Below are 24,554 nucleotides of genomic sequence, written 5' to 3' on the forward strand. Positions count from 1 at the left end.
TAGAGAGTTGGGGGAAAACAGAAGCCAGCAAACCCTTCCATCTTGTCTGAGTTTAAATACCAAGTAGACTCCATTCATAAGAAGAAGGTGATTACATCTGTTTCCAATTGGTAAGTGTATCTGATTGGTCTCTAGAAAAGGACAATATCAGATATCGCACCAACCTATCCTGTACTTGTCCTCTCGCAGAGGAAAGCTGCATAGTGGAGTGTCAGTTTTCATTTTTGGTTTCATTTCAAACTAAGTCCTGCTCTCAGCATTTGATTTCACTGAATCATAGATGTTAGGCAGAATAATTCTATCATTTTTTATAAATATTGGTTCTGTTGATCTCTCTTTAGAAAATCACATTTTCGTGGATGTTTCGCTGAACAAACTGTCCCAATCCTTCCTAATCATGTATAATGTGCTATTGCAAAGTTATGATTTTAATTTTTTAGTTTCAAAACGTGCATACATTTGCAATAATGCACAAGTGTATTTTCATTGTAGGAAATTGGGATCCTGAGCTATAGCATGTTAGGTAGTTATACATTTTTAAAGCAGATTTAAACCCACGATAAACCATTTTGACAACACAATAAGCTAAAGTGAATTTTCATTTTCTTTCTCGCTTTCCTGCCTCATGTGACATGCAATGACAAAGAAATCTGTTCCATTAGGTCTCACTTTGAATAGCCATATGCTCCGTGGAATGCTAGTAGCTTTGTGCTTGCAACTCTTATATACCCGGAGATTAATAGATGGTGATAATGGCTTGTTTGGCCAGCTTTGCCAATCGTATGTCATAAAATATAACGTTAACTGGTCAAGCATATGATCACCTAGAAACAAACAATGGTTTCCATTTTATGTGTAGATTTGTAAGCCAGGGAACCTCTGATCTAGTTATTTATAATAGCATCTGTTTCCCCTTCGATAAGGAGCTTTCCAATCCCATGTTGACCTGTATGCCACCCATATCACTCTACAGCAAATGTGCATTGACAGATCTGTTTTCTTTGAAAATAAACATTAGTTCTCGCAGATTTCTGAACACATAGGGTTTATCTCTGAGAAAAGGGTTAGTTTCAGATGACTGCTTTTCCAATTAAACACATATTCTGCTTTTATTTTAAAAACTGTACTTGAAGTTGCATTATTATACTTAAATCATACATGCGTATATATACATTTGGAATATGTACATGTGATTAATAATCAGACCCTCCAGCTTATTGCGATTTTGCGATCCCGCAAAATGCCGCGAAAACGGCCGTTTTGCGCAAAATGCCGCAAAAATGGCCGTTTTGTGCAAAAACAGCATCTTTTAAAAAAAAAAAATTTTTTTTTTTTTAAGTAATCTGCAAAAATTACTGTTTTGAAAAAAAGAATCCTCAGGGTGCCAGGTGCTCAACTTTTTTTTTTTGTTTTTATTTACACAAGAAATGAAATCACTTGCGCCCCAAAAATTGCAGCCCAATCCACAAGGGACACATGAATGGGCACATTTTATATGCGCGCCCATTCAGATGGCCTTTTTCACCTCCTTGATCAAATAAAGTGGCGTTTCTGTCAATTTAAAAGCACATCCCTCATTTCCAAGCAAGATGCACTTTTAAATGTGCAGAAATTGTAGGCAACCCTACGCGCACGGGATGTGGGGCTGCCACTGCATGACAGGGTCTTTCCTGACCCTGTCATGCATTTCTTTTAAGGTATGAACAGCTGCTGAGTCGCTTGCATTTCTGTTCCTCAAACAGGATAAAAATGCATTTTTTGGGTCACATTTTACAGCGGCAGGCACCTAGAGTGCCTGTCCCTGTGAAAGGCGCTGGGAGCTTGCAGAACACTGTCGGGAGAGCGATTCTATTCAAAGTACTCCCCATTTTGATGACAAAAATCTATCGAATGTTACAATTTGACCAATTACGTGCAGTACTATTCGATCGATTTTTATAAATACTGAACATGTGTTGCGGGGGTGTCACCCGCTCCCCTTGTTTAGTATTTTTGGTCTAGGGTGGTTGCAGAAGTGTTTTCCCCTTTTTCCTCAAAATTGGAGGCGGGGACAGAAAAAAAAGGAAAATAACGAAAAAAGGACCCTGCAGAGTCGGATCCGACCCGCGTTAGAGGGACGGATCTGGCACCGCAGGGTTGCAGGGGAAGCTGCAGCGACCAAGCGGTTAAGTAGGGGAGGGGGTCGGGTGGTGGTGAAAGGTACATTTTGGGTTGTTTGGCTGAAGTGCAAATCAATTTGCAGCAAAATTGACTACGGTCAATTCCGCCGCAAATAATTACACTTCGGTCAAACAACCCAGAACACCATTCAAGGCAGCTGCCAGCGCACAATTTGCGCTACAGCTCAAGCCTGTGGAAATGCGCCGGTCACCTTTGAGAATAAGGTGACCTGCTCATTTCCAAAAATGGGTTGTCAAAAAATAGCATATCCTCCGTTCTTTTTTTAAATGCCCCCTCATTTGAGGAACTGGGACAAAATCTACATTTAAAAAAAAATAATAAAATGGTTACACTATGAGAGAGAGGGAGAGTGATGGGTGAGATGTGAAGTGATGGGCAAGAAAGCAGAGGAAGAGCAGTGGGTCAGAGGAGGAAGTGCTGCACAAGAGAGCAGAGGAAGCAGTGATGCGGTGGGCCAGAAATCTGAGAGCGAGCAGAGGTACAGAAAGTAGAGGAAGCGGTTGGCCAGAAAGAGGCAGTGAGCTGCAGATTGGGAAAAAGGATGAGGGAAGAATGTGATAGAATGGGAGAAAAGATGCAATATGCAGAAGCAGCACAAAAGAATGAAGGACTGTATATTGAGGGAGGAATTGTAGAGTGTAAGGTGTGAGTTGGGAGTATGATTTGGAGTGTGGCAGGGGCTGGGCAGTGCAGATTGTGACTTGACAGTGTGACATAGCACGTGAGTATTTGTATGACAGAGTGAGAGGTTAAGGAATGTAAGTTATGATGGAGAGTTGGTGAGATGTTTGTGGGTGTTTGGGGGATTGGAGAACATAGAAGGGGAATATTTTCAGCATTACAATTGATAATGATCAATTTAGTTAATACTATTAAATAGGCATGAACATTAAACCAGAAATGTAGCCAAATCGAACACTGTTCTGCCAAGCCAGAGACATCTGGGACTCTTCCTATTAAATTAATACAAAAGACACATAATAATGATACCCTGGCTCTCTTCTAGCCTTGCACTCTACCTATTTCCTGCAATGTGGCAATCTTACACCCTCCAGTTAATACAAAATGTCCCGCAAAAATGCCGCAATAAATAAAGGTTTGTGCCGCAAAATTTGCCATTTCATGCCGCAAAATTTGCCATTTCATGCCGCAAAATCCTGGAAGGTCTGAATAATAGATTTGGGGTCCCACCTTTGCATTATTTTTACATTTTCATATATTTTAATACGTTCTATATTCTGGAGAGTAGACATCGTACAGTGCCATTCTTTTATTTTGATTCTAGAGTATTTATTTGCATTTAATGAAAATGAAAACTGCTTCACCTGGAAGTACTCTTTCATCAGGGAGTATTGTACAAAGGGCAGAGCCATAGGTTTTCGTGGGTTTTTTGTAAGTAGCCAAAAGCATCGACTATTTCAGGCTCTGGATCTCTGAACACTTTAATAGGGGAAAAAATGACCTTTTCATTTCTGCCAAATACACGTTGGTTGGAATCCTATATGGCTTACTTAACTTTCTTTGATATCATAATCTATATTCAACTTCGAGAAATCACAACATAGTTGCTTTACAATAAAATCAAATGGCAGATAGGCTGTCATGTCAAAATTAAAGTAAAATATTTCACCTTTAAGGCAGGCAACCTGCCTTTGTATCCCATGATGCCCCACAGTGGCAGCTAGTTTTTGCCGACTGCAAAGTTAGGATCTCAGTGTGCTTTTCTGCATAACTTCATCTCGGATATATTGTTTGACTTTTTTTTTAGCAAAATGTGTGATGGTATGGATTTATTTTCTAATCCAACCTGTTCCCGAGGCAGTGTTGACATGTTGACAAATGCTGCTTCAATGGGTCCATGAAAGCTCCGAAAGATTCCATAAAGTCTGTGCTACGTTTGTAACATTTGCCAAAAGATGTCTTGCAAAGAGCTGAAAAACAGCAAGGGCCTAGAAGACCTGCAGCAAAGATAGCGTCTTCAGGGATCTCGTTTTTAAAACTAAAAACCCCCCAAGATGGGCGAGTTGGTTTTCATTACACTTGATTGCCGTCATCGTGAGCGCTATTTGGCATGGAGAGAGACTCAACGTCTGCACAATTACCGTTAGGGGCTTGGATATCTAGATACATTATTTTGATGTTGGAACCCAAAGTAGATAATCCAGGCCAACTGGAACCGCAGCAAGAATATTGTGCCCCTGTTGAAGAGCCTGCTTCACCAATACTTCTCTGTACTTGATGTCACATACAGGATCAAGGATCCCTAAAAGGGACGTGACACTCCTGAGTGCGGTCCATAATCTGATACTGATTGGGGAAATATTTCACCTAGATTTTCGAACGCTATTCCATCAAGTCTCCCCAACTGATGACCCGTTATCCTTTTTAGATGTTACCTAAAGCCCAAGGAAGTTGCTCATTCTCCTATCCCATTGCTTACAGGTCTTCTTGAATCTATTATGTCTACATTCATGACAATATCTGTCGCACAAGTCTAGATGCGATACAAGGTACCAGGCCCCAGACTCTGATGCTCTTTTCCCAAGGAAAGCTCAGTCTGCTGATTCCCTGATTGTGGTGAATGTTTTACCCAACATCTATTTCTGCCCTGTAGGATGTGATCAAACATAGCTAGCTGATGGCCGTATCCATCCCAGAATGCTGGTCCATGAGGTATGTACTTTCATTGACTGACTAAGGAGCAATAGAAGAAGTTCTAAACTCACCTGATGCTAAACTGTATCACCCGTTTACTGCGCATACCATTTCTGCGCGGCAAAAAATGTTGCATAGATTACAATAAACCTATGCAAAAATATATAGGTGGGGAAAGTTATGGTATTTATTAAAGTGGGGGGGCCAGAGAGGGGTCTGCGGGCCTCCGCCCTATATTTATTTTTGCATAGATTTGCAGTAATGAATGCAACATTTTCATCCTTACAGTAATGGATGTGCGTGTATTTGTATAGATCCATGTTAAACTGGATATGCTCTGTAAAGCTTCAGGATGCCTATTCCACATGGAGCACTGCACATTGCTCGGGTTCCTGGTGCCTGTGCACCATTATCAGTACAAAGACAGTTCCCTTGGCCTGAGGTTTGCTCAGTGAGTCCCTAACTGAAAAGTTGTAGATGGTTCCTTACCAATAGCTCAATGATTAGCTCAAGATCAAGTAAAGCTCTTACCAAAAATGCTCTGCAAAATTTCAATGTGAAATCGCTCCAAATTATAGTCTGTAATAAAACCTGACAGTCTGTCATGGATGGCACAAGAAATGCTTCAAGCTTTGCTGATGGTTAAAGGTTTTCTTTTGTGTTCTTTGATAGGCCCTATGGCCGCACCTCCCCCCTAACACAGGCATCTATAACCCCAGACTAGATTTTAGTGAATTTTGACCTCTAGTATCGAAGATCTTTATTGTACTGGATATGAGGACCTAAGGTAAGGATGCCTTTTCTATCTAAACACTCTGTGTCATCCTAAAACAGTCTCTACTCTATCCAGTTGTTAATGTTCCGAGGGGATATGAGATTGTGCCTTACTGACACCCTGCTTTTACTCAGTCTTTCTTCTACCATCCTCACTTCTCGCTACTGTCCAACTCGACCCGCCTTTACTCTCTTGCCTCTTCTCATCTGTCCCTCTCATGTCTCATTCTTTCTAGGTTTCACCGTCACCTTTTGATGTTACTCCTCCCTCCTCTGTTCTACTCCTCCCTCCTCTGTTCTGCTCCTCCCTCCTCTGTTCTGCTCCTCCCTCCTCTGTTCTGCTCCTCCCTCCTCTGTTCTGCTCCTCCCTCCTCTGTTCTACTCCTCCCTCCTCTGTTCTACTCCTCCCTCCTCTGTTCTACTCCTCCCTCCTCTGTTCGTGCTCTGTTCTACTCCTCCGTGCTCTGTTCTACTCCTCCGTGCTCTGTTCTACTCCTCCGTGCTCTGTTCTACTCCTCCGTGCTCTGTTCTACTCCTCCGTGCTCTGTTCTACTCCTCCGTGCTCTGTTCTACTCCTCCGTGCTCTGTTCTACTCCTCCGTGCTCTGTTCTACTCCTCCGTGCTCTGTTCTACTCCTCCGTGCTCTGTTCTACTGTAACGCTCACCTGATTCCCGCAGAGGCGCCGGTCTTGACTGGGTGAATGCCGTATCTTCAAAGGTGATGTGTAACACACGGTTGGCTCTTTGGGCTGGACCTCAGTGCACTGTATGTCTGACTCGAAGAGTAAGATGTCTGCAGATAGAAAATATGGGATTAATGAACTGGGGTTATTGGGTGCCTCTCTCCTCTTCCCTTTCTCTTCTCCTGTAGAACCCCAAAGGTTAACGCCCTCACCTTAGGTAAGTGAACGCCGAGCTCTCCATCTGCCTCGGGGCAGGGTGCCGTAACCAGTTTCTTCACTGGATAAGGGTGCAGGCCTCTTGACCTCAGAGGACTGCTGTCCGTCGTTAACTGCACGAACGGTAAGTTCTGGGCACTTCAAATGTCTTAAAAGTCTTTTGTAATGATATCTCTTGTTTTGCAGGGTTCCGGCGATGGCGGGCTGATGAGAGTTGAGGATCGAACCCGCGTGAGGAATAGAAGCGCCTGGAAGCACGTAAGTAAGCGCTTGTAGCCTGCTTCACGATGCGCACTAACTGTCCCTTTTATCTTGCAGGTACAAGTTCGGAGCTTTAGAGAAGCTGAAGGGTGCTGGAATACCCACTGGATTCGGCGTGGGAAGGAGTAATGGCACGTGAGTAATAAAGTTGCCCAATGTCTTTAAACGCACCTTCTTTTGTCTTTCAGATGCGGGATGCAGCGCCGAAGGCCTCCGGAGCGTGCGAAGAGCTGGTAAGCTTTTGTCTTTCAGATGCCGGAATGCAGTGCGAAGACCTCCGGAGCATGCGAAGATTAGGTAAGCCTTTGTCTTTCAGATGCCGGAATGCAGCGCAAGGCGTTGGTGACAGCCGATGGACCAGGTAAGAGATGCGCTGCCACTGAAGACCGTAGTGCTAACCTGTTCTTTCTTTGTCTTTACAGGTGCTGCTGAAGACTGGATTCCAGGATGGTAAGCCTTTGTTCCCTTAGGCCCAGGATCAGAAGCAGAAGACACGATGAGCGTTCTGCTGCAGAGAATGCAGAATAACGCAAAGCAAGATTCATCCATCGGGTGTGGTTTAAATAGCCTCCTGTAGTGCTTAGGTGTCTCCTTCCACAGCCTCGCCTAGGTGAGAAAAGAGTTCCTGCTTTCCAGAAGAGTTCCAGTGTTCTGAACCTAGGGAGTGGCTCCTGCCCCACCCAACAGGAAAAGTAGTCCCAAACAGAAGAGGATCAGGGGCTCAACTGGCAGGTAAGTAAGCAGCATGGTCTGCTGCAGGTAAGTCCACCCAAGCATTATGAGCCCGGCGCTTCCAGCGCTGGGACTGGGCATCTTTATGAGCCTGGTGCCACTGGCGCCAGGACAGGGTACAAAAGGTCCCAATTGGGACTGGCTGGCACTCGGAACCAGGGTTATGGGTCTGCTTCCAAGGGAGTCGGGCAAGTCCTGATCTTTTGGAAGCAGAGATCATGACACTACTCACCTGTCCTGTTCTACTCACCCGTCCTCTGTTCTACTCACCCGTCCTCTGTTCTACTCACCCGTCCTCTGTTCTACTGATCCCTCCTTCGCTCTGCTACTCCCTCAGCCACACTAAAACTCCATCCACCTTCTACTCAGACCATGTTCAAGTTATGGGCTGTTGCTCAAGGTCCCCCTATGGTAGGACTGGTCTGTGTGGGGGGTCAGTGGGGGGGGTCTGTTCCCCCCCTAGTTAGTCTCTGGTGGTAAAGGGTATGATCAGTAGCCCAAGGATGTTTTCTGTTGTGCAGTTTGTCTTGCCTCCACATATGTATAGCTCTACTCCTGTGGGTTTGTTAGCCCCTTGGTGCCAGTATGCGTGAGCTGCAGCAGGATTGCTACCACTTGGCTGGGTTTCACACTCGGGCTGCTTCACACGGATGACGTGCGGCACTGGATGTCTGTTCTTTCTTGGTTGGTTCTGGCTGTCGCCCATGCATGGCACGTTGTTCCTAGGAGAATTCGAAAGATTTTGTTTGAGCGGTATAGTGTGAGATAAACCAGTGCTGCACAATATAATACTTGCACTGGGGCTCAGGGTTCATATCCTGGTGGGGCTGAGCATTGCAGCCAGCCCATAAGGCTGTCCTTCTCCCCCTCAATCAAGACACCCAACATTCTGGTACAGATATACAATTCTACTGCAATAAATTAAGCTAGCATACAGGGTGGTATAACATTGTAGACCCTCTTGAGGAAGCTCACACCATTTGCGGGGTTCACAATAAATGTGTTGTATAGTACATGTATTAACTTAGCACCAGGAGTGATTTTTGAACCCCCAAGCCAACTTGTGCCATAAAACCCTATATAAGTATATTTAACTCTGCCTCTTTGGAAATGTGTATAACAGAATATTAGGACACATCTCAACATCATTTAATACCTAATGGGTCATATATAAGGGACGTAATATTGTAGTTTAGGCTTTGAAATTCCTGAAAGCTGGGAGCTATTTAGCTCTTGCTCATAGCTTATTTGATAGCCTGGTTGGCTTGATACCAATAGCTACCAGGTGCTACATTTGGCTCCCTAAGCCAACTGGTGCCATACAAACAAACCTGCGTGATGGTAAGCCTCTGTTTTTGTATGTGTATAATCACCATTAGGTCAGAGCCAGAATACATGTAATGCATACTGTCATTTATAATTAACACAGTTATGATGAGTTTCTTGTATGCGAGTTAGGTTCATTTAAGTTTGCAGCAATATAAGATTCCCGGTTCTTCAGTGGTAGCTCCTGCATGCTGGGTGTTGCCGGATACTCTGGAGCTGCATTTAGCTCCTGCTAACCAAATCCTTATTTCAATCTTTGTAGTTGGTAAAGTATGTCAGAGTTTGATTTCTTGCAAGATATCTATGAGCTCCTTGTTCACCAGAGGGAGATTCTGCGAATTGGATAATGCCAGATAGCCAGGATCTGTGTTTAGCTCCTGCAACCTTTATTTTCATCCTTGCTTATAGCATTAGCTTCTGCGGAAGAAGATTGACATTTACGTTATCTGCAAGGAGCATAGAAAACTCAGGCCGATTTCCTGACCAAATCTTTCTAAGATTTAAAGTGTGTCCTAAACAGCAAGGCTCCTGGGAATATCAGCAGTCACTGGGCAGACCAAACTTTCATCTGAAAGCATCTCAAAATGACAAAACATTGCCTCCAAAGTTCCAGAACCAGGGCTGAAATGGAATGCTACTTTGAATTGTATTTTCCTCTAATTGCGCTGAACCCCCAAATAATTCAGAAACGGAGGTAATTGTGAACAACAATCAGTTATCATAAAAGTTCGTTTGGCCTTGCTAGTACTGGTTTTGAGACGTTGGTTATGTGTAAAGGTAACTATATTGTATGCTACAGTGCAGCCGAGACCTTGTGTCCACAATTAACAGGTGTGCAATGGCAACTTGCAGTTGCTGAACTTGAGTTCAAGAATGTCACAATATCAGAGATTTGCAAGGTTTCGAAACAGATCACTCTGTACTTTTGGGTCCCACTGTTGTCTTAATATGTATGGCAACCGAGATATGAATCAGTTTTTTTCAATACATCTTCTTTGAACAGTTGCTGTAATCTTTCAACTCTTCTTTCCTGTCCTCTCTTTTCTATGTTGTGGATGGTATGACAAGAGTGAGGCCATAGCCTTTTCAGGAATGGTAGGGAGGGACTGGACCCAGATCAGAGGAGGGTTAAATCGACGACAGTTGGTTTTAAAAAAAACAAATCCCCCTCTTCCCCCCTCCTGTTCCAGGCGCCAAAATATGTGTATGCAGACATCAATACTGGGTCACATTTTCTTTTTCTATTTGGAATTGAAGACAAAAGAAACATGTCTGTGAAGCAATAGGGATCCTGAGAAGAATAACCCCCAGAGGAGTGACAACCTGGTAGAAGCAAGACCACCGCGGCAGAGGCGCTACATCTGTCCGTATCGGCATAAAAGCCAGAACTTCGGCCTATGTGGGAACCAGATCTAGGAGCACGATAGGCCTAAGCCGTTTGCAACTTGGTTTGAACCATATACACAGAGTTCCCAAGGCCACCAGGGAGCCAGGCACATAAGGACCTCAAAAGGAAACTCCAATTTACTCTGAAGCCACATGGTTATGGTGCACAGGCATGGACCCCAATCCTTTTATGCCGCCATGCTTTTTCAGACGGCCCACCTCCGCTGAGAAAGCTGACGGGGCTTAGTCGCCTATTTACATCTTGTGCCTGCACGTACATGCCCTAATTGTAAAGATCATAATCACAGTGCATCAGGAAAAGGCATCCAATCAGGAGGAAAGGAGGGGTTTTTAATCCTAAGGCAGGAATTGGGAAGTGTGTATAATACAGGTGAGGTCAAGGGACTTAGAGGAGCAAGAGACCAGCTGCCAGAAGGGGAAGGGGGGTGGGGGCAGTGGCGTGTGGAGATTTGTAAAGGGGTTCTGCAGTATGAGTCGGTGTGTGTGTGACCATTGAATAGAAGAGGATAGTGCGAGGAGTGAATGTGAATTGAAAGATACTGGATGTGAAAGAATGGTGTTTGTGTAGTGGAGAAGTAGGAGTGTGGGAGGAAGAGAAGTTGAAAAATAGGGAGGGGAAAAGTGGATGGTGAGGAGTGGCAACATTCAAGGGTGAAGGCGGGAACTAGGAGTGTGAAACACTAGGGACTTTGCTGCTGCAAGCTGAACAGGCGAACTACCCAGAGAGGTAATAGGGATCGATGGGCTGCTCTGTGGCTAATGAGAACAGCATCAACACCTTGCCAGATAAGAGGTGAGTGGGAAAGTTGAGCTACTGTGCAAGGCTGCCAGAGTGGCAGTGTCCTTTGCTAGGGGATCTGTTTTCATGACAGACCTTAAAGTGAGATGAGGGTTGTAGGAGTCAAAGTAGTCAGTGAGAAAGGATATTTTGTTAGAGAGCTTGAGAATTTGCGGTATTGCAAAGTAGGTTAATTGGAGGAGTTGGATGAATTTGAGTGAAGATGGGTGATTCTTGAGGTTGACGATTGGGAGATGAAGTTGGAGTGGATGTAGGCTGAGTGACTAGAGTGTTAATGAGAGGGAAGCAGGGTTGAGATAATTTGGGACGAGAGGGAAGCAGTAGGGGAGGGCATTCAGCGTACTGCATGAAGTTACAGGATGAATAATAGGTATGAGGTTCTATGAGGATCATTTGCAGAAGCCTGTATTAGAACAGAAGAGGAAAAGGAATTTAACATGGTAGCTAGATATGGGTGGGCACAGTGAAGAAGAGCAGAAAGGAGCCGGGGATGTTGCCTGTTCTTTCACCTGCCCTTCTCTGGAAAATGCCAGAGGCTTGGCTATCCTGTGTTGGACATAGCCTATGTCTTTAATTTCTTTCAGGCCCAACAAATGAGGTGGCCCTTTGCTGCTTTTTGACCATTCACTGTGTACACCCAAGCTGGATTCTCTCGGGGGTATGAATAAGGAGGATATAAATATGTGGATTCATTTGGAATGACTGATGGCTTCTAGAAGGTTGAGAAAGCTGTGGCAGGTCACCTATTTTTGCAAGAAGAGGGGCACATTTTTAGCCGGACTCTTAGATGGTGTTCTGAGTCTTCTGAAATGGCAATGGTAATTTTCAACATTGTCTTGCAATAGACTAATCAGCAGTCATCTAATTGTAACCAATTGATGTATTTTCCTGGAACCATTCATCTGTTTGTGCATTGTCTTGGGGGTCAGCAAACTATTGTTAACTAAGTGTAAACTGTACTGTTTTTAAAGCTTTCAATGCTTGGGTCTCCTGATTTAGTTTTGCAAAATGTTCCGATTTGAAAGTATCACTGGGTCCTTCAAAAGATAATTTGCAGAACTCCAGACTTGCCGTACCTGTCGCAAATTTCATCCCTTGATGCCTTGTTTACACATGTTCATTGTTTTAAAGGAAGTAATTCAAAGAATAGGGTGAAGTTGTTGATTTACAAAAGAGAATCTTTTCCCAAAACTTGTCATCATGGAAGCAGACAACTCCAAATACCATCCTTCCAGATGTATACCAAACATATATCATGTAACGTTGCTTAGAACATTCTGGGGTACACTTAGTGGTTGAAAAGGAAGGCCTTCTGTCTATTTTTGTGTGCAAGGCCTGATGTAAACCTATTATACTCTTATTTTCCTCTGAAGCTGATTAGCTCATTATCAGGCGAATCTCAAGAATGTCGGGCCAGTGGTTAGAGCATGCACTGAAACTACTGTGATTTGAATTCTACGTATACTGCCTCCTACCAAAAGGCATTTATTATACATTTGTATAGCACACTTTACCCATGGGCGTCTTGGTAGTTACAACAGTTAGCAAGCAAAGGACTGGTAATGAACAGGTGGGTTTTCAGTCTATTTCGGAACAAGGTGTATGACGGCTTGGATCTCAAGACCAGGAGAAGCAAGTTCCAGAGCATGGCCGCCGAGACAGGGAAACTCCTCAACTGGTATGAGAAGCTTTGTGAAAAATAACATCCACCACTTGCATGCGAGAAATATTGTTGTAGGTATGCCTTACAGGAGGTATACTTGTGGTCTCGACTTAAAACTAGTCTCATGAATACAAGTCTGTATCCAGATGAGGTGGATGTTTCAATATCCACTTTTATTCAGGAGATTTGGCTCCCTGGCATTCATGATCATGAACTTGAGAACCATTTCCTTCTATGTGTTACCAACTCTTTAAGTCTTCCATCTCGTGTGTAGAAATTACAAGACTTCTCTGAACAGTTCAATATGTCTGTAGGCATACACCCACTTCCACTAACGCGCTTCTGATTGTGTGTTTGTCAAACCAATGATTCGAGGGGATTGGGTCCTCCAACGTATTCCATATCTGACATGTAATCACCACAGCTGTGCTGCTTCGGAAACTTTTTTCGGCGTCTGTGTCCTGCGTCGATAACGTCGATGCGCCGTCGTCGAGGACCTCCTCCGACGTCATCCGATGTGATAAGTAGGACGCACGATGCCCGTAGCCTCAGTTCCGTTTTTTCCGCGAACGTGTTGCTTCGTGATTCTCGGTTAACGCCTCGACTCTTTGGAGTTCTGTTCTTCTCGGTTCTTCGAACCTGTTAGTTTTGTGAAAATCCTTTGTGTGAAGATGTCTTCTACTTCGTCTTCGACCCCGCGTCCGGGCTTCAAGAAGTGCGGGGAGTATGGGTCCAAGATATCGGTGACTGACTCGCACAACGCCTGCCTCTGGTGCCTCGGGGAGGCCCACGACACGGATGACTGTATCAACAGCCAGTCGCTCACGTCCAAAGCCTTACGCGAACGTAAGAAGTTGTTGTCGGTAGGTCGGGTGTCCAAGCCCCGGAAGTCTAAGTCTGCGGGGCTTTCGACGGATGATTCGAGGGGTGACTCTCCGCGTCATCGTCGGAAGTCTCATGGGTCTCCTTCGAGGAGTCGGTCTCGCCACTCCTCAGCCTCTTCGAGGCATTCTCGGAAGCACCGACACCGGTCGTCTTCCAGGTTCTTTTCGGAGGACTCTGCCCGGCACGTCGCTTACCCCACCAACCGTGCGACGCTGGAGGAATGGGCTTCCTTCGGGAAGAAAATGCTGGCGATTCTTGAGTCGCAGGGTACTAAGCTGTCCGCGCCCCCGAGTGGGGTCGGCCGTGAGAGGTCGAGAGACACCGCTCGCAAGAGTGGTCGGCACGAGTCACGGGAGAGGTCCCGTTTGGACAAGGAGACTCGTTCTCGACGTACCCGTTCCAGGTCCCGGCCCTCGACGCGTTCGAGACCGTGTGCACCTGTGAGGTCTTCGAGGAAGACATCGACGTCTGAGGCGTCGAGGGCGTGGACAGGCATTCTCGAGGCTCCGAGGAAGTTGTCGAAGCCATCGACGTTCAGGTCGTCGAGGGACACGCTCAGGGCTCCGGCTTCGAGGGCTGTGTCGACGCCGCCGATGCTGGAGGCGCTGCATCTGACGTCGATGCCGATTTCCTCGACGCCGATCCCCTCGACGCCGGCGCCGATTCGCTCGAAGCCATCAACGCCTTTCGTGTCGGAGGTACCCCGTGGCACGGGAGAACCCCCTAGGAAGGCTCTGGTTAAGAGCAAGCACTCTCGGGTGCCTTCTTTTCGCCACCTGGAATATATTTCAGTGGCGGATGAGGATTCTGATGGCCTGGTTCCTAGTCGGGTTCCAGATGAAATTGTCTCGGGCCATAGTCAGTTTGACGAGTTGAGGCAGTCACTGCATGATGCCAGTGGACTGGACACCTCTCCGGAGGTGGAGTTTTGTAGGCCTGAGTCTGGCTCTCATGCCGATTCCTCGTACCGGCGCCTTATGGCTAGGGTTTCTGAGCACTTGGGATGGTCTGCTCCCCCAGGGAAGTTTGTGCAGGATGATCTAACGGACATCCTTGATGTTGGTCCCCCAACTGACCCGGTACTGCCGTTCCATATGGCTTTACAGAGAAGGGTGGCGGCGGCTTGGACTGCTCCGGAGAGTCTCCCGGCGGTGGGCAGATCCTTGTCGCGAAAATACCGTCCAGCCAGTAGCGACCCCTGCTACTTGACCAGGCACCCCACTACGGAGAGTTTGGTGGTGCAGGCGGCCCCGGCAAAGCAGGCGTCGTACCCTACCATCCCTCCTGATAGGGACGACCAACGTTTTGATGGCTGGGCGAAGAAAGTGTTTTCTTCTGGTGTTATGGCGCTTCAGGCGGCCAACTCCATTTGTGCCCTGTCTCGTTTCGTGCACACTCTGTGGAACTGTGTTGCGTTAGCGGCTGAACATATTCCCGAAGGGGACGAACGGGATGTTTTCCTTGCTATGGTCCAGGATAGTAAGGATGCCATGTGTGAGTCAGTTCAGTCGGGTTTGGACTTAGCTGAATGCGTCAGTAGGTCCATGGTGGCGAGCACCGTGATACGCAGGTTTGCGTGGTTGCGGAGGTCAGGGTTTGCTCCTGATGTGCAGTCCCGGCTCCTCAACATGCCCTTTGACGGTGAACACCTTTTTGGCAGCAAGGCTGACGAGAGCCTTGAGAGGTTGCAGACCTCAAAAGCTGCAGCGAAGTCGTTGGGCGCTGCAGTTCGCCAACCTCCGCCTTTTCGTCCTAGGGGACAGCAGTCCGCTCGGGCAGTTGCCGCTTTGCCCTCGGGTAACGCCGCAGCCGCTCCCACTCAGTCATGAGGCCATGTCCCATGGTTCGCCGTTTGGGGGAAGGCTGGCGCAGCATCTTGTAGAGGGGCAAGCCATTACTTCAGATGTGTGGGTTCTGGAGATCATAGCCCACGGCTACTGTCTTCCCTTTCGGCACAGGCCTCGCGACAATCCACCGGGGAACCTCTCTTTGCAGAGTCCGGATCCGCTCCTTGCGCAGGAAATTCAAGCCCTGCTGGAGAAAGGCGCCATAGAACTGGTGCCTGTAGCGGAGAGGAACAAGGGATGGTATTCCCCTTATTTTTTGATTTCGAAGAAAGACGGGGGATTGAGACCCATCATGGACTTGCGCGGTTTGAACAAACTCCTGAGGAAGGACAAGTTCAAGATGGTTACTCTCTCTCAAGTCCTCCAGGTCCTTCAGCTTCAGGACTGGTTGGTGTCACTCGACCTCAAGGATGCTTACTTCCATGTGCCGATCCATCCCAAGCACAAGAAGTACCTGAGGTTCGCGGTTGGCGACTCGCACTTTCAGTTTCGGGTCCTGCCGTTCGGATTGACCTCCGCCCGAGGGTTTTCACCAAGCTCATGGTGGTGGTGGCAGCGCATCTCAGGCAAGGGGGGGATTTACGTCTACCCCTACCTGGACGATTGGTTGATCAGGGGGAGCTCTCCCGAGCAAGTCCTGGATCATCTGTCCGTCACCTGCCACTCCCTTCACAGGCTGGGCTTCTCCCTCAATTTAAAGAAGTCCCATTTGACGCCAACACAGCGGCTCCAGTACATCGGAGTAGTGCTCGACACTTCCCTGGGGCAGTGTTTTCCTCCCCAGGTGAGGGCTCTTCACATTCAGCAGATGGTGCACATGTTTCAGCATGCCCAGACGCTCCCAGCGTTCGAGTTCTTGAGGTTGCTCGGCCTCAAGGCATCCTGCATTCTTCTGGTGCCAGAGGCTCGCCTGCGGATGAGATCTTTGCAGTGGGCACTCAAGACGCAATGGTCGCAGTCCTCCGGCAGGATGTCTGACTCGGTTCAGGTGCCGCCCTCGGTCGCCCGGGACCTTCTGTGGTGGGCCGTTGAAGGCAACTTGATGAAGGGAGCTCCATTTTGGCTTCCCTGGCCGGAGGTGACGATCATGACGGATGCATTCCTCACAGGATGGGGAGCTCATGCCAACGGGCTGACAGTCAGCAATCGTTGGTCTCCGTCGGAGTCCAGACTCCATATCAATCTGTTGGAGCTGAGGGCCGTCAGGCTAGCCCTGAAGGCTTTTCTGCCGACTGTGCGAGGAAAGAATGTCCTGATCCTGACAGACAACACAGTGGCCATGCACTACCTCAACAAAAAGGGGGGCGGGGGGCAGGGTCACTTCCTCTGTGCAGGGAGGCGATGCAGCTCGAGTTCTGGGCCATCCAGCAGGAAGTTTCGATCTCGGCAGTTCATCTGGCCGGAGACGAAAACGTGACGGCGGACGCTCTGAGCAGGCAGAGCGCGATCGCTCACGATTGGGAGTTGGCTCAGGAGATTCTCCTAGAGATGTTCGCCCTTTGGGGGACCCCTCAAGTGGATCTCTTCGCCTCCAGTGTCAACCGGAAGTGCGAAAGGTTTTGCTCGTGGGAATTACCTCCAAAAGGAGCCTTAGGAAACGCGTTCGTGGTGGAGTGGTCATTCCCGCTGCTATATGCGTTTCCTCCAGTCCCCGTCATCCCGCAAGTGCTGCGGAGGTTACAGAAGTTCGGTTCCCGGATGATCCTCATTGCTCCGGCGTGGGCTCGGAGGACGTGGTACCCGGACCTTCTCGACTTGTCCATCTGCCCTCCACGTCGTCTTCCGTACCGAGACGATCTGCTCTCACGGGAGGCGGGGGTCAGGTTCTCCATCCAGAGGTCAGATCCCTCAACCTTCACGCTTGGCTTCTGAAAGGTTGAGGTATAAGGATTGGGACCTCCCTGAAGACGTGATGGAGGTGTTGCTTTCGGCCCGAAGGCCAGCAACAAAGTCTCTGTACCGTTGCTGTTGGCGTAAGTTCTGCGACTGGTGCAGAGTTCAGAATGTGGATCCTTTTGCAAGTGACATCCCCATGGTTCTGTCCTTTTTACTTTCTTTGGCCCACAGGGGCTTGCAAGTGGGTACCATTAAAGGTTACCTGGTGGCGCTGTCCATCTTTAAGCGCTCGTCTGAAGAGTGTTCTTACTTTAAAATCCCTTTAATTTCACAGTTTCTGAAAGGGCTCACTAATGTGTTCCCTCCGTCACCTTTCCTGGTGCCTGGTTGGGATTTAAACCTTGTTCTTAAGTTTCTTATGGGTGCTCCGTTTGAGCCTTTACATTCTTGCCCTTTGAGGCTGTTAACTCTGAAAACTGTTTTTAGTTGCGGTTACTTCCGCTCGCAGAGTGAGTGAGTTACAGGCACTTTCAGTTAAGCCACCCTTCACTGTAGTTCACAAGGACAGGGTTGTCCTTAGAGTTCGTCCTTCTTTTCTTCCGAAGGTAGTGACGGAATTTCATTTGGCCCAGAAGGTTGTTCTTCCGGCATTCTAGCCTCCTCCGCATCCTGGTAAGGAAGAGGAGGGGCTCCATAGGCTTGATCCTAGGAGTGCTTTGAGCTTTTATGTTTCGCGCATGTCCCGGGTCAGAGTGGACGATCAACTCTTTATTGGTTACGCTGGTAAGCGTTTGGGGCAAGCTGTGACGAAACAGACTTTGTCTCGCTGGATTATTTTAGCCATCTCGGAGTGTTAACGCTTGGCGGGTAAGGACCCACCGGCTGGCTTGCGGGCCCATTCTAGCAGGGGTATGGCTGCATCTACTGCCCTGCAGAGGGGTGTTCCTATTCGCAACATCTGTGATGCAGCCACCTGGGCTTCAGTACATACATTTGTACGTCACTATTCCCTCGATTCCATCCGAGGGCAGGATCTGGCCTTTGGCAAGGCGGTCCTTTGCTCTGCTATTCTAAATTTTGACTAAATTCTTTCCCTCCTCCTTGCTCTGGTACTGCTTTGGGAGTCTGTCATAGATATGGAATACGTCGGAGGACCCAATCCGCTCGAAGAACAAGTTACTTTCTTACCTGGTAACGTTCTTTCGATGGAATGGTCCGACGACGTATTCCATATCGCGCCCGCCCTGCCTTCCCCGCTGCAGAATTTCTTTTGCGATTGCAGCTTACGTTCAGCAAGGCTTTGTGTCTGACTGGCAGTTGACTAATGTCACACGTTCTGGGGGAAAAAACTGCAACTGAGGCTACGTGCGTCCTACTTATCACATCGGATGACGTCGGACGAGGTCCTCGACGACGGCGCATCGACGTCAACAACGCAGGACGCAGACGCCGAAAAAAGTTTCCGAAGCAGCACAGCTGTGGTGATTACATGTCATAGATATGGAATACGTCGTCGGACCATCCCATCGAAAGAACGTTACCAGGTAAGAAAGTAACTTGTTCTTCTGCCAATTTGGAGCCCCTTTCACTATACATTTGTGCTACTTGTGCCACCTAAACACCGAGATCCTGTCTTCCTATGTTTTCCAGTTGTTCCCTGTCCCTAATTTCCCCCCTCCCATCACTCTGAATTTGTTCCTTAATAGAATGATCTGCTTCGAAATAGCTTTCTGCATTTCCACCTCAAAAAGAATATCTGGCAAAAGGGTGACACTCAATAACACGTGGTATGTTCTTTTCTCTTTTCTTGACTTTGGTTGTTTTAATGTGTATGACTAGTGCAGCGTTCTTTAGAAACTGCCATTTTAGAACTGCTGTCTTTGGACTTCATTCAACTTTTTTTGGTGGATATGGCGATTGTAGAAATGTCTTTTGTGGCAAATGAATGCATTCTCTTTTACCAATACAGCCCTGTTTTACTCCACAGGGCTTCTCTTTGAAGACATCTATGTGCATGAGCTCTTGCAACTATGCCCTTCAGTATGCCATCCTTAAATTCCTTTCTGCAGATATAATTTTGCCTGCTCTTGTACTTGAATTCTGTGTATCTGGAAGGCACCTTGCTCAGCGGTACCTATCTGTGCCTTTGGCTTCTGCATTTCCTTCACAAGATCAGGGGTGCGCTTTTAAAAAAAATATATATTTTTTTTAACCACATCTTTCATCACGTCCCACAAGCTTCAGCTTGAGTTCTTCTACTTAATTGTTTTCAGCTGCCCATAGCCGAGTTTTCATCGGAGCGTTTGTGTTTTGAAGCATGCCATTGTCTTTCACGAGGGCCACCATGTGAAGTTTTGTCAATTTTCTTGATCCACTCAAGGCTTAACTAACCACTCTAGGTTCAAGGTCTAGGTTCCAGGTGTGTTTTTTCTCATTAAACTTGTTTCATTTGCTCAGGTATTCTCTTTTGTGAAATAAGGTCCTCAGTACATTATTTTTCATTTTTTCCTGGATACAAGATTCTGTTATGTGCAAAAATAAAACTGATCACCTCTTTCCATTTCTTATTTGACATTTTTGTTTACTGTTGCACTCCTGTTAAATAGTGGTCTGAGAATATGCAGTGACTTTAAAAGACCACGTTAATTTGTCTGTCTGTGAGGTGTGCAGGTAAGTTATTACTTGGAGTGATCAGCTCAGATCATTCCATTGACCTGAGAGCTACATGACTCTGCCCTGCACTCTTGACCGGACAGTCGCGGTGGACCACCAGTGAAGACAAGTGGCAGGGCATACCACCATAACACAGCATCTGCCTATCAGATGGATGAGGGTATCAGTCTGTCGTTCAGTATTCAACTTGCACTGCAGAAATAAGTATGTACTCCCAGGCTGCTGCTATGGAGCAGTGGCAAATATTGCCTACCAGCTCCACGTGATTATCTTCTGTAAAGTTAGGTAATTAAATTGGGTGTTAACCTTCCATTCAGAAGTATACATTTTAAACATGTGTACATCTTTCCATGTTGTTGAATGGTTGTGTATTTTAGAATGCTCCAGTGGTGCCAACAATGTAGGTTTTGTATTTTCCTGCGATGTCAGCATTATTTTTTAAACTTGATCACAGAATGTTTGCAAGTATGATTTACGTGGCCCACGATCCAAATCTAGGTTTTCCTAAATTGACTTGATGAACAGGCACATTCTAAATGTATTAATAAATTAAAGTTTAAACCTATCAAACTCCAGTTCTTGCCACAACAAACGCACTGCCTTAGTTGTGCACGGTTGGAAAGTGAGTGTGTTCAAATGACAGGTATACACATTCGTTTCTAATTACGTTTTTTACTCTTCAGGCAGTACGCACATATCCTTTCTTTACCTGTGACAGAAACAATGTCGGCATATTCTGGACAGACTCCGTTCCAGGCACTGCAATCCTCTCCTCCTTACACTGTGTACCCTCAGGAATCGCAAACCTATGGTCTACCCCCTTTCGGTAAGCTGGACTCAATATTTTATATTTTGTTTACATACCAGCTAATGGTCTTCCGTTTGCTCAGTGAACTTTGGGAATGATGTGCTTGCCACTATTCCTAACGGCTATATAACCACATCAAAGACAGAAGGCCTTGCTGGAGTCATGTGAATAAGTAAGTACTAAAACCAGTTGGCCACTCTTATTTCCTGCCTGCCTCCCGAACGAAAATTACACTTATTTTCTTACAGATCTGGTGGGAATTGTATCCATGCTTTAACATAACTTGCCACTCCCTGCATGCTCATCTTTAATTTTGAAAGTGATCCTTACAATCAAGCTTATACAAGTTGCCATATCATATGCTGCCATGTCAACAGGGTCACTATTAAATGTGAATGGTTTCTTGGTTGAGTTGTACTATGTTTTGGTTCAGGAGTTTGTGGTTTAGCAGTGACTGAATGCAAAGCCTGTGCACCCATATCGATGACCAAAATGTTGGAATAGCTCTGCGATTGGTCTGAAATACCCAGCACCGAAACAACAAAAATGGAATGCCATTGTGATATTTTCAATTGCTCGGGTGAGCTTTGAAGAGAGAAATGCATGGGAACACTTTCCTAACTGAAGCTTACCATTTGCCTCAATCCTGGGTTGCTTCCACCCCACCTATTCTTTCCCTCTGCCCCAGAGGATGATTCTTCTTCCTTCCCAGACTGCCCTCCCGAGATTGTTGCCTCCTTCCACTGACTGGTGCCCCAAATACCTCTCTCCGCCCCATACTCTAGCCTACCCACAGGGATGGTTGCCTTCCTCTAAGGTCCTTCCAGAGATACTGCCTCCCTTCCCAAAGTCCCCCGACTGTACTTATTCATACCCTGACCACCAAGCCCACACCCAACTGCCTCTCCCATCCATTGTGGGGGCCTGGTCGCGGATGACTCACTCCTGTGTACCCCCTCTCATTCCTGCCACTCGTTACACTCAATCACACCCATGTAGTTGTCACTAGTCAAAAGCCAAAATCATTGTCTTCATTTACTTCATAGTATCCAGTATATCCAACAGTGACTACTAACCTCCAAGACAAGTCCCTAGTCTAATGCCACATAAATACAAATTGGAAATGCACAGATGTCAATTTGCAACATATATGATTGTTATAGACCTTGAGCTTAACCTCATATGTTTAGAAGAGAATGAATATCTAAATTGCGGGTAAGTCATTTAAAAAATGTATATTTATCACATTGCTATGCTAACTAATATTTGAAAGCAGTGTCGTGGGAATTTTTTAGGAACAAGCATTCAAAATAAATTATTTAATACTGAAAACAATTGTGCGCTGATAGAGCTGGGTGAATAAATGGAACAATGCACGCATCATTCTCACAGTGGTAGTATGTTGCAACAACTCCCAGGCTGCAAAGGGAAAATAGACTGGATTAGCAACCTTACCACCTCTGTATACCCTTCCCCTGGCTCGTATCCTGTAGTCCCTCCTTAGAAAGGATGATAAACATTTGAGGAGCTATGAGGACATGCTCCACCTTCATGAAAGCCTGCGTCCATAGATCAGATAACCTGCCTGGTATAGAGTCTGAAAAAAACCAAGAATAGAAAGGGAAAAAAAAGAAGCAAACACAAGGGCCTGACCCAGACAGAACAAGTAGCTAGTGAGAGGGGTAGAATTCAGAAACGGGTGTTAGAATCCAGTTGGGTAATCCAAGAAAACCAATCCACAAAAATCTGTAAATGATTTCAATCTGACACACACCCAAGTCTTTCCAAGCATGTGAAATCCTTATTTATTTTTATCTATAAGTTCAGTATTCTGAATGATATACCACTCATATCACACCCTTCTCCTGAGACCCCCCAGTCACACTGAACCAGGAATAAGGCTAGTTTGCAAAGTTAAATATTTATGTATGTATTTAGAATTTAAATTACAATATATTTTAATAGGTACAATCACCAATGGGGTGACAGAACACTGAATAATATCTTTAATGCACTAGGAATCAAGTAATGAGCACAAAAACAAATTCAGCACAGAAAAGGATACTTTTGGGTTGGTTTGGAACAGCTAGCACTATGGTTAGGGGTTCCCCCTGCAACACCCCTCAACCCACCAATAGATGTGAGGAGAGAGCAGGTACTCAGGAATAACACAGGGCAAACAGAATATCCCTCCCACCTTCCCCCTTTAAACACAAGAGAAAAACGGAATTGACTTTTCAACTGTCTGGCTTTGAAATTGGCTGAGCAAAAACACCAAATGTGGTCAAAATGCTTCAATTATTAGAAATTGCTACAGGAGCCGCTTTGAACAGATTCAAGCAAACAAAAAAGCAATGATTTAATCAAAAGAAAACAATTGGAATCTCTAAGTTAAAGAGGGAAATAATTTAAAGCTAATTCACACGTGAAAACTTTTCGAAATGTTCGGTTTTGGGTTGTAGAGATAGCTAAGGATGTTAGTTACAAATGGGAGTTGAAATTTCGCTTCTATCTTAAAAATGGAGGGAGTTATAGATGTTTTAGTGAGAGGTGTTTTTCAAAAATAAAGACACGAATTTGGACAAGGACTTCAGTTTAGAATCCGAAAATATGGTTTATGCTTTTACTATAGGCTGGAACATTAGGCTAGGCAACCAAGTCGGGACAAAGTAAGCTCTGAGACTGATTCATGACTTCAGTAACAGATCCCCATCACCTTCCCCAGCGGTATCAGTCCAAAGACTCAGTTGGATTTATGGATCAGAGTTGCACAATAAAGATGACTATGAAAATGGTGCTTTAGCAACTAGACAGAAGATGATGGTACTACAGATTTTGACACGTTTACAGGTTATGTAGGGATAGTTCAGAGATTAGAGTGGAACAAGATAAGCAAGGTATACAATAGTTCTCTAGAGTCCTGTTAATACTCACAATCCACTGGAATTTCAGATTTTTGGACAGTCACGGTTCTGATCAATGGATTGGGTCTATCAAGGAAAGGCAGCACATCAGGCGCGGGACTGGATCAGCTAGGCCGGTCTCTGGACTGCACAGGATCTTCCCTTCTTGTTTCTGGGTATTTCAAATCTGGGGATAGCGAGTTCATCAGGCAAGCCTTATGGTAGCAAGCCAGATAGTTTCAGGATGATTTCCCACTCCACAGCGCTCCACCGGGAAGTGAGAATAAGTTTGAGGATTGAGGCCTTGCTGAAAATGGTTCAGCTACTGCTAGGCAAGATTCTTGGCATCTGGATCTGGAAGGATGTTAAAGGGTGGATGTTGAATGCTGGAACAAAGTGCTTCGCTGGAATCAGAAGTGTCGGTGTCCCTATGATTTGTCAGCTGTCTCTATGTATACTTTCAAATAACATCATAAAAATGGGTGTATGGGCCGGCTTAACTAAGCTTGCCTATGTGAACTGGGATTGGATCAGGACCTCCTCTCTACCTTGCATCTGAGTGATAGGATCAATGTCGGATGATGTCACATTTATGGTTTGACTTTTGCAGTCCTTAGAAACCGTCCCTAGCCACTAGTATCAAAAATCGAATTTTGTCCTGAATACATATTTATACATTGGTAACCTCTACAAAAATCACACACAGATTTCATATTTTATGTAGTATCTGTTCATCAAAATCCCGCAGCTGTGAGACCTTGTTTCACCTTTCTGCAGAATTTTGTCCATTTCGCCATGAAAACATTTTCCAAACTTTCTGCAAATGTCCACAAATATGTATGTTTACCATAGGGATGTGCGTTTAAAATTTAACAATTCTAGCATTAATCCAGTTCACATAAAGC

General features: G+C 45.9%; 1 protein-coding gene across 9 annotated transcripts in view; it reads left to right on the forward strand.

The window, feature by feature from the left end:
* EYA3 (EYA transcriptional coactivator and phosphatase 3) overlaps positions 1-24,554 on the forward strand; it is a 2,553,793-nt gene that overhangs the window by 867,173 nt on the left and 1,662,066 nt on the right. For all 9 annotated transcript variants that reach the window (XM_069623074.1, XM_069623072.1, XM_069623073.1 and 6 more), the window contains one exon: positions 20,622-20,764. In XM_069623074.1, coding sequence (XP_069479175.1) covers positions 20,622-20,764 — 143 coding nt within the window. The remainder of the gene's footprint in view (positions 1-20,621; positions 20,765-24,554) is intronic.

This window comes from Ambystoma mexicanum, chromosome 11 (assembly GCF_040938575.1).
Source record: "Ambystoma mexicanum isolate Mex_15411 chromosome 11, UKY_AmexF1_1, whole genome shotgun sequence".
NCBI classification, from domain to species: domain Eukaryota; kingdom Metazoa; phylum Chordata; class Amphibia; order Caudata; family Ambystomatidae; genus Ambystoma; species Ambystoma mexicanum.